Source organism: Ischnura elegans, chromosome 6 (assembly GCF_921293095.1).
Source record: "Ischnura elegans chromosome 6, ioIscEleg1.1, whole genome shotgun sequence".
NCBI classification, from domain to species: Eukaryota; Metazoa; Arthropoda; class Insecta; order Odonata; family Coenagrionidae; genus Ischnura; species Ischnura elegans.
In genome coordinates, this window is record NC_060251.1 from 104,316,917 (window position 1) to 104,334,563 (window position 17,647).

Consider the following 17,647-nt stretch of genomic DNA (forward strand, 5'->3'; position numbering starts at 1 on the left):
TTCCTGTAGTTAAATGAAAGGATAGTTATGGGAAAGTTAGAGACTAAACCAGTAGATAGCATAGTGGTACAGGTTTATATGCCTATGACAGTCTAAAAGGATGAAGAAGTTAAGTCATCTACAGAGATTTTGTAGAAGTAATCAAACAGGTAAGGGGAGAGGAAAACCTTATTGTTCTAGTTGATTGGAATGCTGTCAGCTGCGAAGACCAGGGTGGAAGAATATCTGGAAAATATAGAAATATGTAATAATGAAAGAGGAGTAAGGCTCCTGGAATTCTGTACAAAATGTAAACAAGTGGTTGCCATCACAGTGTTCAATTATTGCATACGAATAAGATATACACGAAAAATTACATTTATTTAATACTCTGAATTTTTAAGGACATTAAATAATTAAGGTTGAATGAAAATGTACAATTATAATTGTCTAAAACAATTAGTCTTGAAGCTTAATTAAACGAGAGCTTTGAGCGAGTATCAGCAATAGGATTGTACAATCTCACCCATTTTGTGATTGATTGTTACAGACATTTATCATCGCACATCGCCCAACCTTAATTATTCAATGTCCTTAAAAATCCAGAGTATTAAATAATATGTCGAAAATCATGGATACCCTAGAAAAACCATTTTCACAGTAACTGCAAAGTACATCCAAAAAAATAATTGTATTGCCATAGCTCATTAACAAAGGAGTTGCGACCCCATGTTTATGGACAAAAAATGCTTCAAATTGTCTCCCCACCACCCACTGAAGTATTGCAGATTCCTCCTGAAACAACTTCCATATAGATTGGGAACTTGAACTGAACGGGAAGAAGTAGGATGTAGGAATTGGAGATGAGGTACTAGAGAAGGCAGTGATACCATGGTTATGATATCACAAAACAAGGTTGGGAGGTGAAGAACAAGTACTGACAAAGGTGGTGAGTAGTTGAAAAGAACTTCCTTGCACAATGTATTGCATCTAAATTACATGCTGTTTATAACCGTTCGCTATTTCAAAAGTTTACATTTAATCTGATTCCTTATGGCTTATGGGCTTGAATCAGAAAACTGGTCTTTATCTGGATTGTGTTTGATAGCCAATTATTTTTTATCTTTATTTATCATTGTACATATACAGGATGGAGAAAAATTGTGTCATGAAATTTTAACTCTTGATAGCTGATGCCAGCAGGAACCAAAATTACAAATAATATTTAGGTCAAAAACGCACCATTTGTGAACTACAGAAATTTTGATCCGTGTGGTCTTATTGGCTGCAGGTTTGCACTGTTGCCAGATGTCTTGGGTACATCGTAATCTCAGGCAGGCAAGTTTCTGTTGTTTAAAAATGGTGCATTTTCGACCTAAACATCGTTGGTGATTTTGGTTTGTGCTGGAATCGGCTATCCAAGGTTAACATATCTGGACAAAATTTTCCTCCTCTCTGTATGTTGTTGTTAGTATCAAAAGTGAGTCTAATCCCACCTTTCTTGTTACTCGTTAGGCCTCCATTCTCAGCACCTCATCAATGGGAGGCATATGGCGAGCGAAAGATGCAATTGCTCAAGTTGGGAGTAGAGGTAGCAACGTGTGCACAGCGTGGACGGTTTGCAGAGAGGCCCTCTGGAGAAATCAGGTCGGCTGCTGCCAAGTTAGCATCTCTGGCTGATGACCTAATACGTGAAGTTCCTGATCCTCTTATCCTTCAGCCAGCATCATTAGAGCTGGCGACAGTCAGGAAAAGAGCTGGGGATGACTTAGTGAGTACCTTGGAGTGCCCACCCATTCTACAAAGATGGTATTACAGATAAGTGATGAAACTTTGTGAATTCCACTCAATACAGTGGAGCTGCAATATGATAGACACAGAAATAATGAAATTTTGCTATTACAAACAATTTTCTGTGGTCTACATAAAATTTGTGAGTAAAACCATAGGAAGCATTGTAGTTACAAAATTTCACAGCAAACAAGCTGAAACCTATGTTGGTTATCATATACATTTTAAAAGTTGTGGAGGGTAATGTGCTTAGGGGAGGAGACTTGGAGAGGAACACAAACCTAGACCTATTCTCCACAGAAACCGGCCATTATTTCAAGCTGCAAAGCCTTGTGTACTCAAAATTATATCATAAATCATTCAGAATTCACTCAATGAAGGGTGTGTACCATTTATGCTATACACTTACGAGTTTGGCTGAGTTTAAGAGTAGATGTCAGTTGAGTTGCATGTTTTTATTTTCTCATTCCCTCAAGGGATTCTTCATCCTGCCCTCTTTCCATGGAGTGCACCAGATTGGTGAAATCAAGTTCCAAAGCCCAGCTCACCAGTGTGGAAAAATAGAAGAAGGGGATGAGATAGTTCAAGTGAATTACCAGACAGTGGTGAGTGATAGATAATCACCCCTCTAAAGACCCCCTCTGCTCTTTTTCATTTCTTAGTAAAACCCTTCTATCACTGGTACTTTATACTGTATTTCCTTTCTGCCTCTTTCCTGGCCTTAAATTGAAATGTGTGATGCAGTCCCAGTTCCTGCTGAATCTTAGTGATCTGATAAATTATTCTTAAAATTGATATTATCCATTTTATTTGCTCAAATCATGGCTGATTATGTCTGGTTGTCAAATAATTTATGCTGTCAATATGTGCCGAACAAATCAGGTATGCCAAATGTATTAATTACTATTCCAAGAAAAAGATGGGAGTGTTTATTTCGTTTACCTTTTAAATCCAGACTGCACACATATTATTGACATATTAGGTGCATGCATGTAGTATTTTTTATAACTCTCGCTATGCTCTTCTTGCAGGTTGGATGGCAAAGGACCAAAGTGGTCCGGCTCTTGGAGGAGTCCCCTACAGAAGTGTTTCTGACCCTTAAAAAGCGTCCTCGCCACACATCAGTGTATGGACAAATTTATATAAAGCCCTACAGGTTACCCAGCAAAAAGCGAGCTCCTTATTTTAGGTGGCATGAAAATCTGCCATCACCAAGGCCAGAACTTCTGACCATCCCAGACTTCGAAATTCCTTTACCAAGGTAAGTTGTATTAGAAGCAAATCATCAGAATATTTTGTGGCTTGCAATTCTGCTAATTTTACATCTTTGTCATTAATTGAAAGAAATATAATTCAATTAATAGTTTATGGAAAGGTCTCACTCCTATTTAAGATTAAAAAGGTTATACATACCCACTCATCAGCTTTTACAAGTCTTATATTACCTAGGATTATTCTTAAATTAATAAACTATTAAATAAAGGCTGAAAGATGTATGTAGTCTTAGAATTGAATTTTTTGTCTCAATTTGTCTTTTCCTAGAATTATGGTGGTGATGCTGAATGCTTCTTGACTGAAATTGGTAAAAGGAAAATAAATTGGAAAAAGTTTGTAGATGCCACCCCTATTAATGAAGTTTATACAGAATTTTAAGTTTCACTGCCTCAACAGAAGTCATTACTATTAGTTAGCCTCTAGTTACGTAATATTTTTAATGAAATTGAAACCATAGTTTTAAGTATTAAATATTTACCTCCACAAATGGTCCTTTGAATTGTTCAAATAAAAGATTCATTGCAGTACTGTCAAATCAATGTGAAAGCCTTTTTCCAATTTTGGGGAAACATTGTCTCCTCCAGGTCTAAACCTCCGGTGGCGTCTCCGATCCAGGCGGTGGCAGCCTCCTCCTGCCCAGAAGAGGAAGTGGAGGATGATGCGTTCCTGCCAGAGGGTATCCTGGCTGCGGCTGCAGTTGCAGGCACCAGTGGCTCTCCACTGCTGGGTGCTGTGGGTCCGGCCCCCAGCGTTGGCATCATAGTGTCTGAGGGTGATGAGGAGGAGGAAGAAGATGGAGAGGAAGACGGGGAGGAGGGTGCCGCTGCCTCGCCAATCAGCATGAGGCTGTACCTTCCCAAGCCAAGGGCCTCGGTGCAGAGGAGAGCTACAGTTACTGGTGCCAGTCCAACGTCCACCAGACCTCCCATCAACATTGAGGAGGTAGGTGTATCTCATGCTTGTCATACTCCATAGACTTAATGATTAGCAAGAACATTGAACTCCATGGGTGATCATTGATTGGTGGCTGACATTAAGTACCTATCCTAAGTATTCATGTAGCTTAGCTAACACACCTGGTTGTTTAATATAATCGAAAATAGTGAGTATTGAGTGACAAGTAAGAATTAGCTGTATTCATAGTTGCTTTCCAATTTATAAACGAAAGAGACTATGTAGGTTCCACTTATAAACTTTATTCACTACACCACATGGTGCATATTGATGCTTTCAAATTATTTTCAAGATGACAAGAGGTATTGAATACCACCAAGGCACTGTGGATAGTGATGAACTAAACTCCCCCACCCCTCCCTTAAAAACTATGACCTTATTCTGCCCCTGTCAGGAATCAATTAGGGTTCCCACTCAACCGTGAAAACCTTAAAACCATGAATAAGCCGTGAATTTCGTCTACCGTGAAAAAACCTGGAAAAAGTTGAGAATTCCGTCAAAAAACCTTAAAAATCTCTAAAACTTGAATGTTGAACAACGAATGACGTATTAAAAGAAAAATCATCATGTCGATCATGCATGTTTCAATATCGGTCACGTGCAGACACTTTCCATGCATTTATCTGCACACGTAAACTTGGAGTGCATTTGTAGTTATTAATTAATAATAAATTGGCCCGTGTTCCATGTCGATACATTGACCTTAAGCTTGTGATTGGAAGATCGGTAACCAAAGTGTTTTTATTAACCCTGGCGAAAAATGAGACATTTCTTCACTTCCATGCCGCCCTCCTCTCTCCATTGTCCCACTCAAAACCCTTCGGCGGGTGATTGTTACGTGATCAATATTTCAGCCTATAATTGCTTATCAACAGACCATGAATTTAACGACATTTAGACCGTGAAAACCTGGAAAAAACCGTGAATTTTATAATTTAGCTAGAGTGGGAACCCTGCCGATGGAAAGTGTAGCACTGTCTCTCGTTCTGTCCGCAATTGGGTGGAATTCGAGTGAGCTATTGATAGGCTGGACATTTCATACTTATTACGGAAAGAAAAGTGGACTGTATGAAACAAAAAAACAGATAATATGATAATGGGCCTGCAGGAGAGCACTGAGTGACTTAGCCCAGGCTTCCAGGCTAGCAGCTCCCCCGTCAGACGTCTGGATGATAGTGGTGCTACCTTTTCGACGGTTCGTCCGTGAGTGAGACCGGGGTTCGTCGCCTCATGGTCCCAGGAAAGCAATACATAACAACGAAATATTCCGACAGGTGTCGGGATAAGGGGCAAGTCCCTCACTGCCCTCTCTAGGCCAAAAAGTAAACTTAGGGCACGAAAACCAAACAAGCACTGTTGCATTTTTTTTCTGAGTCTTTATTTCTCTCTTCCAGTTTTGGCGGGAGATCAAGAAGGAGAGGATGTCTAGAGGAGCTCCCATGCCCACTCCAACAAGGAAGACTCGGCCAGAAGATGACATGGCGGCCTCAGTCTCCGCAGTCGCCCTGGAGTCTGAAGACAATTACCAGCTGAGGGGGAAATCGGCAAGTTTTGCGACACCGCCGAGGCCGACCACGTGTATGGGCTCTGGTGATGGGGAGGCTCTGGCACGAAGGCGTGCACTCCTTGGGGGAGGGGCTGGTGGCGTCCATCCCCGTTGGGCCCAGAGGCCCCTTCTGGAAGGGATAGGGAGTGATTCATCAAGTTCAGTGCGTGGTGGGTTGGGGTCAGACAGTGAGAGGGCAGCATTGGGCGAGGGTGAGGACTTAGTGGGTGTGGTGCCAGCAACTCCGTCGGGGAAACCCCAAGGGGAGAGGGCACGGCTGGACAAGAGTCATAGCACACCTGCATATGACATGCAGCCTGAGGTAAGATGAGTGACAGTTGTCAAAGTGCATCATTCATCTCTAGGGACAACTCCTCTTCTTCAAGCTAGGCCTGTGTTCATTTTTTTTCATTATTGACTGCACAAATATTTTAATAGTGGTTTCACCAGTCAGCCGCCAGACGTATTGTCATCCTCTATGCATGTAAATGGGTTTTCAATAATCATCAATTGTGTCTCTCGTGGGAGAATAATCCGAATTCCACAAGGAAATGAATTATAAATAGGATCTCAAACCAAAGTCTATATTTGTGATGAGATATTATAACTTTTCCACACTAGAAATCCATAACTTTTCAATGCTATTCGTTGCAAGTGCAAGGACTCTGTTGCAAATATTGAGAACAAATGAATCACTCTGATCTCATCACAGCTGTCCGGTTATTTTTGAAAACTGATAAAAATGTGCCATAGGTGGCACCTTAAATTAAGGTTCTGCAGGCCATATGGGGGCCACGTGTGTGCTGTCCCCTTGATTGACCCCTTGAGTGTGACTTCTCTGTGACAGGAACCAACATGCGTTGATTGTTCCTCCTGGTTCTGACAGCCCAGCTTCTTTTCACGCCAGTAGTTGGTTTGGGAGTGCATGAGAGCTCGGACCTCATTTTTAGCCAAAGTTTCTTTTCAGACAAGCCCTGCCGAATTGTAACAGTAGACCAGTGAGAAAGATTTCTAGTCATCAACGTAGACCTCTTCATTGTGAGACTGAAGGATAATGAAATTATATCTCCATTATCTTAATTTACATATAATTTATCTGTTTGTTGTTTACACTTTGAAACTTAGTGGCTATTTTATGCTATTTTATTGCAAATAATAATATCACGTGATAGATAATGAAGTTAGTTGCATCTGTATAAGCTCTTATGGCTACAAGCTCAAAAGAATAAGATTGGGATCAATTAAATAGCTTGATGCTTTCTGTGATTTAAAATATTCCTTTTATAGCATGAATCTCATGAAAATAAATTAGAAATATAAACTTTTGAAGTGATGAAATTGTAAAAAAATTTTAGGATAGCTTTATAATATGCTCTCAAGACTAGGTGGCTCCGTCGTGGTAGTAAACATTGAAGCTTGCTAATTCATGGTGTAAAATGTTAGCGTAATGGACATTTTGTCACTAATAAAGTTGTTGGTTTTTTATTTTTCTGGGTTTCTAAAAAAATTGTGTAACTCATAATTCTTGTTTAAGCTGTTTTGCTGTGACAACTAATTTGTGTATTCCATCACCAGAAATCTCTTTGCTGTTATGCTAACCCTTTGTTGCGCTCTTATGTGATGCATCATTAGAATTGGTAAAACTTTGAATCCTCGTTTTGACACTCTGTTGTTTCAGTAAAAGACATTTTTCATTTTTGGATTAGAGGGAAATCTAAATGCATGTGTATTTTCTCTTGAAATAACTAATGAATCTTCATCACTGGTAATTTATTGACTAATAAATTTTGTTTTAACTCTTTATAACACCTATTCTTTCTCCAAAATTTTCTCCTTGGGTGAAAATTTGAAAAAAGTTTCGTCAATGTAAACATTTGTGCAGAAAAAAGTTAACAATTTTGCTTAGTTTTGCCCATGTAGTAAATTATTATGTTGAGTATATTGAAATTAACCTGTTTCAGCTCACTCAAAAAGGTCTTTAACTCTCTCGATCTCTCTTAAATTTCTTTTTTGTGAGTAATTTTAAAAAAAATGTGAATTGCCTTGCAATCCTTTTGGACATTCCCTGCCCGTCTTCCTATCTCTTCTGCACTCAGTGTCTCACGCACAGCACAAGTGGCCGTGGTGACTTGTATGACTTTTGTGCATGTGTTGCCGTGACAGTGAACATTTACTTGTGTGCTCATGGTTTCTGCATTATGAATCAAAGGAAGATCACTAACCCTCTCTTGGTTTTGTTTCACGCTGCTCTCGGAAGAGCTTCTCTTCTCGCATGGAGGGAGCGGATCCTAGAAATCCCTCCTCATCAACACAAGTGTGACATATTTTTGCTGTAAAATATGTTGCGTATCATTTCTTGAGGTGGTAAGTGAAAAGTAATTTAGTTTGTGTTGATGTGCTGTGTTGCCTTGTTTGCTATGTTATATCTTTGGTTTCCGAGGAAGAAATAATTTAGCATGGCATGATCATTTTTTGGTGGTATTTGGTTGTCGAACTATTATGAGGTGATAATGAGTCCCTTGGGAAAATCAAAAGTTAATCAATTTTAATTGGTGTTACATCTCAAATTTTTGTCTACTAGCTGCTCAAAAAAGTACACTTCATGCCTACTCTGATTTCCCTTGTATTTTTTTTGTGCCCTCCATTTATTTAACACCATATGGGATGAGATTGTGAACTATTTTAGCTCGAAAGCTGCTTTTTTTTTGGAAAACTAATTGCATCATTGAAAATCCTATGTTTGCCTTTAATGTCTCAATTATTGAACTTGTTAAATGGAATTTAATGTTCTCTGCTTTGTGGCATTTTTTTCTGCTGCATTAGAGAATTCAACCAGTTCTATGCAATAAGAAAAACTTGCCAAAATAGTCACAAACTTATTCCTTGCCTTCTTGTTCTCTCTCATGTGAAATAAATAACTGCATTTAAATCATTTCCTGTATGCACTTCCTTGATTTCTGTATTGCTTTTTAGTTTCTATAGGTGTTGATTACTTCAGGTATACATAATTAAGTGTAACTTAACTGTAATATATTGTTGATGTTTCATTGTCTTTGCAACTGAGTGTCTCTGCCAAATTCCTCAGAGGTGGATTGCAGGGCACCATGTAGATGTAGGATTTTGAATTATTGCTTGTGGCCGCTAGGGTTCCCAATTTGGAAGGCATGTAAATTGAAGGAATTATTGTAAGTATGTATCTTAAGCATCATAATGATCTGATATTCAAGTTGAGGATGGACTGATAATAATTTAGTAAAAATGGTTGGGAAATGAGGCAAACAGATGGGAAAGCAAATGCAGAGTTTGAATCTTGTTATGTTTTGACTTTCTTATTTCTCATCCTCGAAATGCAGGAGGTGCTATAAAAACTTCTGGGAATTTAAAATCTTTGTATGGAGTGTATTTGAGGGAATCAAATGTGTGTTTAACTCCAAAAATCTCACTAGCATAATGTTAACTCTTGATATATACTTTCTCTATGATAATACTAAGTAATAGGGAAACATTTGCATTTAGTTAAATCAAATTACGTAATTTCAGTAATTTTTGTGGATCTCGCAAAATGGGTACTTTGTTTTATCTGCCATCATTTGTCTTTAAGTAATCATTTTAAATATTTTTGGGTGTTATCTGATAGATTTTACTTCGGTAAATGCTTTTGCGGTAGATTTAAAGGCATAAATTGTTATGAAATGCAAATTCCACCTTGTATCATGTAATATACGTTATCCTGCTTCGTATTTTTACTTTACATGTAGGATTTAATTGGTCCAGAACACACACCCAACATTGGCATATGACTGTTGAGTGCAGTTTCATTGAGTAAGGCACTTGATGATTGTGGCTTTTAGACAACTGTGAATGACAATAAAAGTACATTTAAGGCTGCATGTAAATTAAAAGGAAGAAATCTCTGCATAGTTACTGAAAGGCCTTCCTAAGAAAGCAATATCATGGGAACAACATATGCTCTGCAACATGTACAGTCACCTTGTGTTGCCATCCTGGAAAATAATATAGCAACTAATTTTTCATTTGAAAACTATGAAAAGGTTAAAAATGAGAAACTATTTAAGAATCTAGTCATCTTTTCTTTATGCTATGTTTTTGTTTTGAAAATGTTTTTTTCCTATTCATATGTCAAGCATTAATTTGTTATTTTGCTTATGCTTTTGCTCCTTTCTTACATTTTTTATCTTTGCTTATTTTATCAGGTCAGAATAAATGGGGAGACAAAAGCATATAAAAATGAGGATATGAGACTGGCAGAAGTTACAGAACCAACAGCAGCAGAACTAACTAATGACAATGCAAGGCCAGCAAGTAAGGTAATGATTGGAATTGAAGAGGTTGGACTGCCAGAAAGAATAGCACCTGAGCCACCTCCCAGGCCTAGGCCAGAATTAATCCCCAGGTGAGTTCACAGATTTCATGTACATGTATCTATTCACCCACTTAATATAGAGTGATGCGATTGGTGACTTAATTTTAATATTGCAAGGCTTTGTGGGAAGTAGTCTACACCCTACTAAAGTGCAATTTCATTACTTGATTAATTATAATCTTATCTCCCTCGAGTTTATTTCTGGGATAAATCAATACCATCTTAATGTATTAAACAGCAGCTGCTGAGAAATCTACTGTTTACCATATTTCTTGGCCTATAAGACCCTCTGGCATGTAAGACATACTTTCATTTTTATGGCCAAATTTTGTGAAAGATCAGGCATAGTAAGATGAAAGAACTTATTTTTTTTAATCACTTCTTTAAATGAAAAAAAATTCTTGTGTCAAATATTGGGAAGTAAATCAGTACATGTAGTTATTATACTGCATGCGTAGTTATTATTGGTAATCAAAGCAAATCAGCTTTCATTGATAAAGGATAGATTTGGTCTAAGGAACTGGCTGATTTTAAGGCACCTTTGTTGCTAAAAGTATGTCCTATGTGCCTGAATATACGGTAATATTTTTCCAAACGAGAGATATATTGCTGCATGAATTTCTGTTCGTTGCAAATAAAAAATATTGTCAGATTAGTATTATGAATACAAAAATATAAACTTTATCCCTCTTTGTAACAGAGTACAACATATTATTTAGTATTGCACGAGGAATTTGGTCCCCCAAATTATGTTCTGTTTTGGGATGACCATCCATTAAAGTACAAAGTAAGTTTCAAAATTTTCACTTCCCAATCAATCTCACAAAAGAAGAATTAATGTGTACATGCGGTGGCAGAAATATAAAAAAGCATAAGTAATTTGTATAAATGAAAATTGGAGCAAAGATTTACAGAAAAACAATACAATAAACCCAAGGAATGCCTGTAAAATCAAAAAATACACTTGTTACTTCAATGAGCTTTCAACACTGGTCATAGAAAATAGCCACAACTTTATACTTTGCAGGAAAGCACTCTCAGTTTAATCGTCAATCAATTCAAAGGGAACCACCATTAAATTGAACTCGCCATTGAGAATTTTTGAAAGTGCTTACTTTGAAGTGATTACTAGCACTATTCCTCCGTCTTGCCGAGAGACCGCATGATGACTGTCATTCTTAATGGGAAATATGTGCATGGTATTTTTTGTATATTTTCAGGGCACCAGTGACAGTGACTCCCCAGCTTGTCACTGGTGCATTGGGGGCTGAAGCACCTGGGGTAGCACCAGTACCAGCATCTACCGCCTCTGTGTCAACACCCGTGATTGCTCCCACAACAGCAGCTGCAGGTGACAGCAGGGCAGCTGCAGGAGGTGGCTACAGAGCGATGGTTGCTCGGACCATGAGCCGTGCCAAAGCAGCCGTCCCTTCCCCAAGCCCACGTACACTAAGGAAGAGGAATGCTCTCTTAGCCAGTAAGTCTGTGTTCCCACGTACCCTTTGTTTCTCTTACTATATTTAGCAGTATATCCTCCCTACCATGGAATTAGGATAATATTAGGGAGTCAGTTTGGTTTTTGGTTCCATTGGTTCTTGAGCTTTGAACCAGAACTGAAGCCAAAAGGAATCATCTCCAAAAACAATTTTCTCAAAAAAATTCCATATTTCAAGTAGAGTAATGTTTTGGAACCAGTTACTTGTTGAAGAAATTGATACCTTATTTTAGGTCGATCTCATTTATATCCTATGTGTAAGGTTTGATATAGTAGCATTGGAGGAGTTAAAATGAGAACGCCATCGTTCTCCTTCGAATAGACTTTTACTTCAGCAGTCTACACTCAGCAGTCATCAATGGGGCAACTGCCTGATGTTGTGCATCATATGCCTGTCCGCGTGCTCTCTTTCTCCCTCCCTTTATCATGAATGATAATGATTATGATGCATTCTTCTGGATGGTATTGGAGGGGGTTAAGGAGGTGGTATAAAGACCTGCCACAAAAATCTGGAATATGGGTTTCCTTTAAAACAGTGGCATATCCAACAGGAACCGAAGGTAAATCGTGGCCATTGTTCAGTAAAACAGCCATTAAACCTGTCTTCGATCAGTCGATGAATAGCCTCCATTGGTCTGGATCATTCTTAATCGCTAATTCCCTCATCAGTCCTTCAATATCACTGCAGAAAATTAGATCATCATTTTCATCATCCGTTGAAAAAAATTGAGTGAGGGTTGACTGTCTGCCTCTGTAGTGCGAAACATTCACACTATCGGCCAAAAGATTCCACTGCTGCAAATGCGAGCCAAGAAGTTGTGCTTTACCCTTTGGTAAGTCTAAATCTTGTATTAGATCACTTAGGTCCTCGTGTTATGGGATGAGGTGCCCTAGGGTTCTTCCTCATCAGGGCTGTAATATTCATCTCGATAGCTAGAACCTGCTTCCACTTCCAGTGTAGCTTCGTTCACTAAGACATAAGAATCATCGAGGGTGCTACTAGCTTGAGCTTTAGGGATAGGAATAGCATCAGTATGCTTCACTGGGCGAATTGCTGACAGTAAATTCAGATAAATCATTTCAGGATTGTTTTTTTTTAATCCATAGTGTCGGTTTCGCAATAATAGCAATTCGTTAAATGGCAAGTGGGTTCAACTCAAACCATTGGCACTCCGAAATTTAGGGAACGATTTCCCCAGTTTAGCCATTCACAAAGACTTTATGACAACCACTGCAACAGAATTTAGGGGCCCACGATTTGTCTTGGTCACCAATTTTACACCCGAAATAAAGTTCATAAGATTTTCGCACAATTGCAGTCATTGCTATCCTTCGGTCTTTAAACACTAAATCTCCACAGGTGTTACAAAATGAATTGGGATGATTTTTGCAGGATCGCTGAATGATCGCGAGAAAATGCTTAATCGCTCGCAAAATAACACACTAAATCGAACACACGCTAGAGAAATAAGGAAAGAACTTGGAAGATTATAACCCGACACGCAGGAAAGAGTATGATGTACTGAATAGACCAGCGTTTCCCAACCAGTGGGTCGCAGGCGGAATTTAAGTGGGTCGCGGCGTGGCTCTTGAAAATGTACCAAATAATGTTTCACCAGATAATTTTAATTTTATGTATGTGTCATTTTTATTATTTTTTTTCATAAAAAATCTTGATGCAATGCTTGCCTATTACATTGAAACGAAAACAATAGCGTATATAAATGTGTATATAAATACCAATTAAGTGTAATATATGCATACATACGTATTTGTGTGTGTGTGTGTGTAATCATGGGTGGGTTAGGGGTGGTTCGCGAAAATGGAAAAAATTAAAAGGTGGGTCTTTAGACTTAAAGGGTTGGGAACCACTGAAAAAGACAATTGATTTATTTTATAGATGAACATCAGCAAGTGCGACTGCCAGACACATGAAGACACGTTAAAACGTGTCCAAGCGTGTCAAAACATACGTGGTGAATGACTTTTACTGTGTATTTCTCAATTCCTCCCAATGTATTTCCCAACATTTTCCAATGTATTTAATGGAAAAGTCTCAGATCTTACTTTAAAAGTAAGGAGGACAACGAAGTCAAATCATGAGGCCCCAAACGCTGTTACAATAATATTTTGATAAATCTGATTTGTGTTCAGATTTTTTTGGCAGATATTCATACCACTTCCTAGAGGGGGTATAAATAAATTAAAAAATAGTGAACAGTGTATTCATCACTTAAAAACTTTTCCATTAGCTACCATATCATATGTCATAAAAAACGAAGAAAAATGGTTATTTTAATGTTTTTTATTTTTTTTTATTTTTTTTTTATTTTTTATTTTTATTTATTTTTTTTTAAACCCCCTAAATCTTTTCAACCCCAGTGAAGTTTGTCTCTCTCTTGACCCTAATTTCCCTCAAACGTCAGTTTTTTTTCAATCAGAAGCAGATAACATTAGTAAAAGTCACTTGAAAAGCGATAAGTTTATATAAGGGGTTGTTTTCCCCAATTTAGGGGTTGCATAAAAATGGAGGGTGATAGAAAAAAACGGAGGTCATTTTCGGATTCAGGGACCCAAAATTAGCCAGAAACACCCTAAATTGTAGCGGGGCATTTTTTTAACTATTTTTTTGCAGAACAGTGTTATTTGTGTGAAGACTGGCATAGGTCACTAGCATGACCTCAGTGCTATCCAGTGTTCTTATTTTACATGGTAATGTTTAGGAGGCTTATGATGCTAGATTTTTTGCTCTGGTGGTCCATCGAGGATGGATAGTGATGCCTATAGTCTATAAATTTTTGTCTTCATTAATTTAAATAATTACATTGGACTAAGTTTATTTTTACCTGAGTTTCCTCCAACAATTCTTTTTGCAGAAGGGCGAAAGGTTTCCGTGAAAGACTTGGGTGAGGTGGAACATCAAGGATGGCTTCAGTACCGGTTGCGTGGTGGTATCGGATTGAGTTCCAAAGGTGGCTCAGAAGTTACCCTCGGTACGGCAACTGCCCAGTGGGTGCGAGCCTGGTTTCTTCTCGTTGGGACTTCATTCTATGGCTTCAAGGATAGAGAGGTCGGTGTTCAAAATAGCTGTTTCATCCTCCCTAGTAGTATCTGTATGCACATTTAACTAATTTTCTACAAATGATCAATAGTTCTTACAAGCATTCCTTCTGGTACTCTTCATTTTTAAGAACATTAAACTTTATTGCTGATTATTTGGCGGTAATCACATGATTGTTATGTCTCTCTTTGTCCAGTCTACTAAAGCAGATCGGCTTATCGGTCTGGCTGGGTTCACAGCTGCTTTGGCTCCAGAGGTTAAGTCTCGGAAATTTGCATTCAAGGTTTATCACGCAGGTGAGGTGATGTTTTGTTTGCAAGTCCATTATTAAAAATATTTTCTGTCATCAATTGATTCTGGGAGTATGATGATGTAATTGAGGGCCTCCTCTTTATGATATCAGCCTACTACTATTATGAAGAAAAAGCTTGCAGTGTGCAGAAGTTGCATGTTCTAATTTGCAGTACTGAGAGCCACTGCATAAGATTTGTAGCTTAAACTATTTGTTTGTCTTGTCTCTAAAGCTATTTTTTTCTTCATTAGTTACTTTTTCTTGTTTATTTCCTTTTTCACATCAACACATTAATACTCATGCTTTTACATTTGCAGGGAAAGTATTCTATTTTGCTGCAGAAACGGAAGAGAGCTTAAATGAATGGATTGCATGTATATCGGAAGCTACAATAAGGCCAGAATCTTCTCAGGGCAGCAGCTCTACTGATGATGGAAATGAAGGTACTAATTTAAGATTCCGTTACTTTCCATGTTGGAATATCATCAGTTTCCTTGGTAATTTTTTTCTTTATTTTCCAATGTTGCTGGGTGTGGTCGAGGAACATTTTCTCAGCCATTGCAGTTGTGTTCAGATTAAAGTGGTTAGAATCCCCAATTTTTTAAATTCTGGATTTACATCACTTCAACCTGAAAATCGCTGTAATAGAGGTGAAAATGCTCACCATTTCAGAGCACAGACACATGAAGCAGCATCGGAAAATCAAGAAGAATGTTCAGCAACCATTCTCGATACCTTTGCTCCTTATTAATTGTGCATCATCCATGCTGTACATTGTGTGCTTTATCTTATTTTCTTTGTTACAGCTGTGTACTTTAGTGAAACAGATGATGAATCTAATGGATCTTGTTGTTTGACTCCACGGTCTAACCGTAAAAATATTGCCTCAGGAAGCTCAAATCCAAACCTAAGCACCTCTGGAGTTTTGGAGTCAAAAAGGTAAAATGGAAAAAAATTGTTGCTATTGGAGGTATGCCACATTTATTCCTTATCCATCTACATAGATGCCGTTTAATTGAAATAGAACTAGTGGCTCAAATTGATTTATTTCTATATTGGTACTTTTGCCTTAGAGAATCTAAGTGTATTTTTTCATTAATTTAAGCTTTCACTGTCATTGGAAGTATCATCACTAAATCAGAAACCAATAATCATTTTAGTTGTTTATATGTTAGAGAAAAAACTCAAAAACTTTCCTTTCAGAAATGGTGACTCTTTAATTCTGTGCTGTGGATAAGAAGCAAAATACATAATTGATTTTTGTAATTTATTAAATTTCTCTAGTCTTTGAAATCTGGCTATGGTATTCTCTGAAAACATATTTACCTGATGTAATAAACTCATGTTGTGCCTTACAGCCAAGAAGTGCAGAAAAAGTTCAGTTCCTTGAAGAAACTTGGTAGCAAGAAGGGAGCCACTCCAGACCCTGTCAGCCAGGAACCTGTGGGCTCAAGTCTGGACCGAAAGTATCTTCGTTTCCTGAAGAGCAGTGCCAACAGAAATGTTCCAGTCCCAACAGCTAAGTTCCGAAGCTATAGGAGAGCTGGGCGTGGTTCGACTGGAATGACACTGCCTGCTAGAGATGAAGGGGAGAGGGAGTCATCGCCCCCACCATCTGTGTTTGGAATGGTTTGGACTCCTGATGCTGCTCCATCGCACAGGCACACCCGATCGGAGTCCTCACTTGCACCACCATCCAGGGGAGATGCAGACGATATGGCAGATTTGCGTCGCAGAAGAAGGCGAGTCTTAGCCCTTCATCTTATTTGTGGTTATAAGATTCAACAATATTTTCCTTTCTTGAAAAAATTAATACATAATTATATTGTGTATCATTATAACATCAATGTTGTGTGAGATGACTGACAACATGAGTATATGTAGTTATATTTGCACATATTTGATTAAGCATCTGTCTCCGTGGTGTTTTATGTAATATTTTAAGTAGACGTGGACCGATACCACTTTTTCCGATACTTCGATACCAGCGGCTGATACCGATAGTATCATTTGCCCATACCTTACTTATTTTTCCCAAAAAAATTAATATGTGCTTTCTTTCTCGTGAACTAAGCTCAGTAATCCAAAGTGTGATATAAGAGCAATTAATTAGAGAAATGACATTGTGATAACTCTTTTATTTTGCAACTCTTACAATTAATCACTGGTATTAAATTTCAGACTCTAAGTCCTCTTGCATTTGTAAATACTGGAAATTCTTTCTAAGAAATATGAGCTGCTGAACATGCTCAGCAGTTAAGAGGGTTCTTCTAGCAGAAACCATTGCACCAGTCTCTAAAAAAATTGGCCCAGAAAACACTGAACCTGCAGGTACAACCAAATAGCATGAAGCAAGTCGCCTTAAATTTCTAAGTCTAGTTTCATGATGCCAATAGGTCAGAGGATCACATAGGAGGGACTGAGTGGCTTCAGATGAGTACAGTTCAATTTTTTTCTCCAAGCCATCTTCTGTCTAAAGTTGAGGAGTTTGACACTTACTAAGAGTTTCTGTAAACAAAATTTTTAAGGCTTAGGTACAACTATAGGTCCTAGTAGTCATCATTTCACTCTTGTGGCTTTGGAAATGAGGCGTTTGAGTTGATGTTTGTTATCTCAGTATTTGATTTTGTGAGAGGAGGCTAATGTCTACATGTGTGGTGTCTCTCCAATCTTCCTCAATTCTCACTCTGTCTTAAGATTTAGGGCAGATATCTGTACTTACCTGTCCTCAACTTAGGAAATAGGTGGCCACTTGCAGAGCTACTCAAAAATATCTGACTGGGTGAAAGTACACTGGATAATTGTAAGAGTAGCATGCCAGAACCACCTTAATTTTCAAACCAATTGAGGAAGGATAGGAGCATTAAAAA

At 38.1% G+C, this 17,647-nt stretch overlaps 1 protein-coding gene across 2 annotated transcripts in view; it reads left to right on the plus strand.

The window, feature by feature from the left end:
• The window catches only part of LOC124161294, a 34,256-nt gene that overhangs the window by 10,146 nt on the left and 6,463 nt on the right, over positions 1–17,647 (plus strand). For both annotated transcript variants that reach the window (XM_046537598.1, XM_046537599.1), the window contains 12 exons: positions 1,495–1,750; positions 2,247–2,375; positions 2,802–3,031; positions 3,630–3,987; positions 5,394–5,867; positions 9,760–9,959; positions 11,150–11,406; positions 14,301–14,494; positions 14,682–14,781; positions 15,095–15,220; positions 15,584–15,716; positions 16,136–16,519. In XM_046537598.1, coding sequence (XP_046393554.1) covers positions 1,495–1,750; positions 2,247–2,375; positions 2,802–3,031; positions 3,630–3,987; positions 5,394–5,867; positions 9,760–9,959; positions 11,150–11,406; positions 14,301–14,494; positions 14,682–14,781; positions 15,095–15,220; positions 15,584–15,716; positions 16,136–16,519 — 2,841 coding nt within the window. The remainder of the gene's footprint in view (positions 1–1,494; positions 1,751–2,246; positions 2,376–2,801; positions 3,032–3,629; positions 3,988–5,393; positions 5,868–9,759; positions 9,960–11,149; positions 11,407–14,300; positions 14,495–14,681; positions 14,782–15,094; positions 15,221–15,583; positions 15,717–16,135; positions 16,520–17,647) is intronic.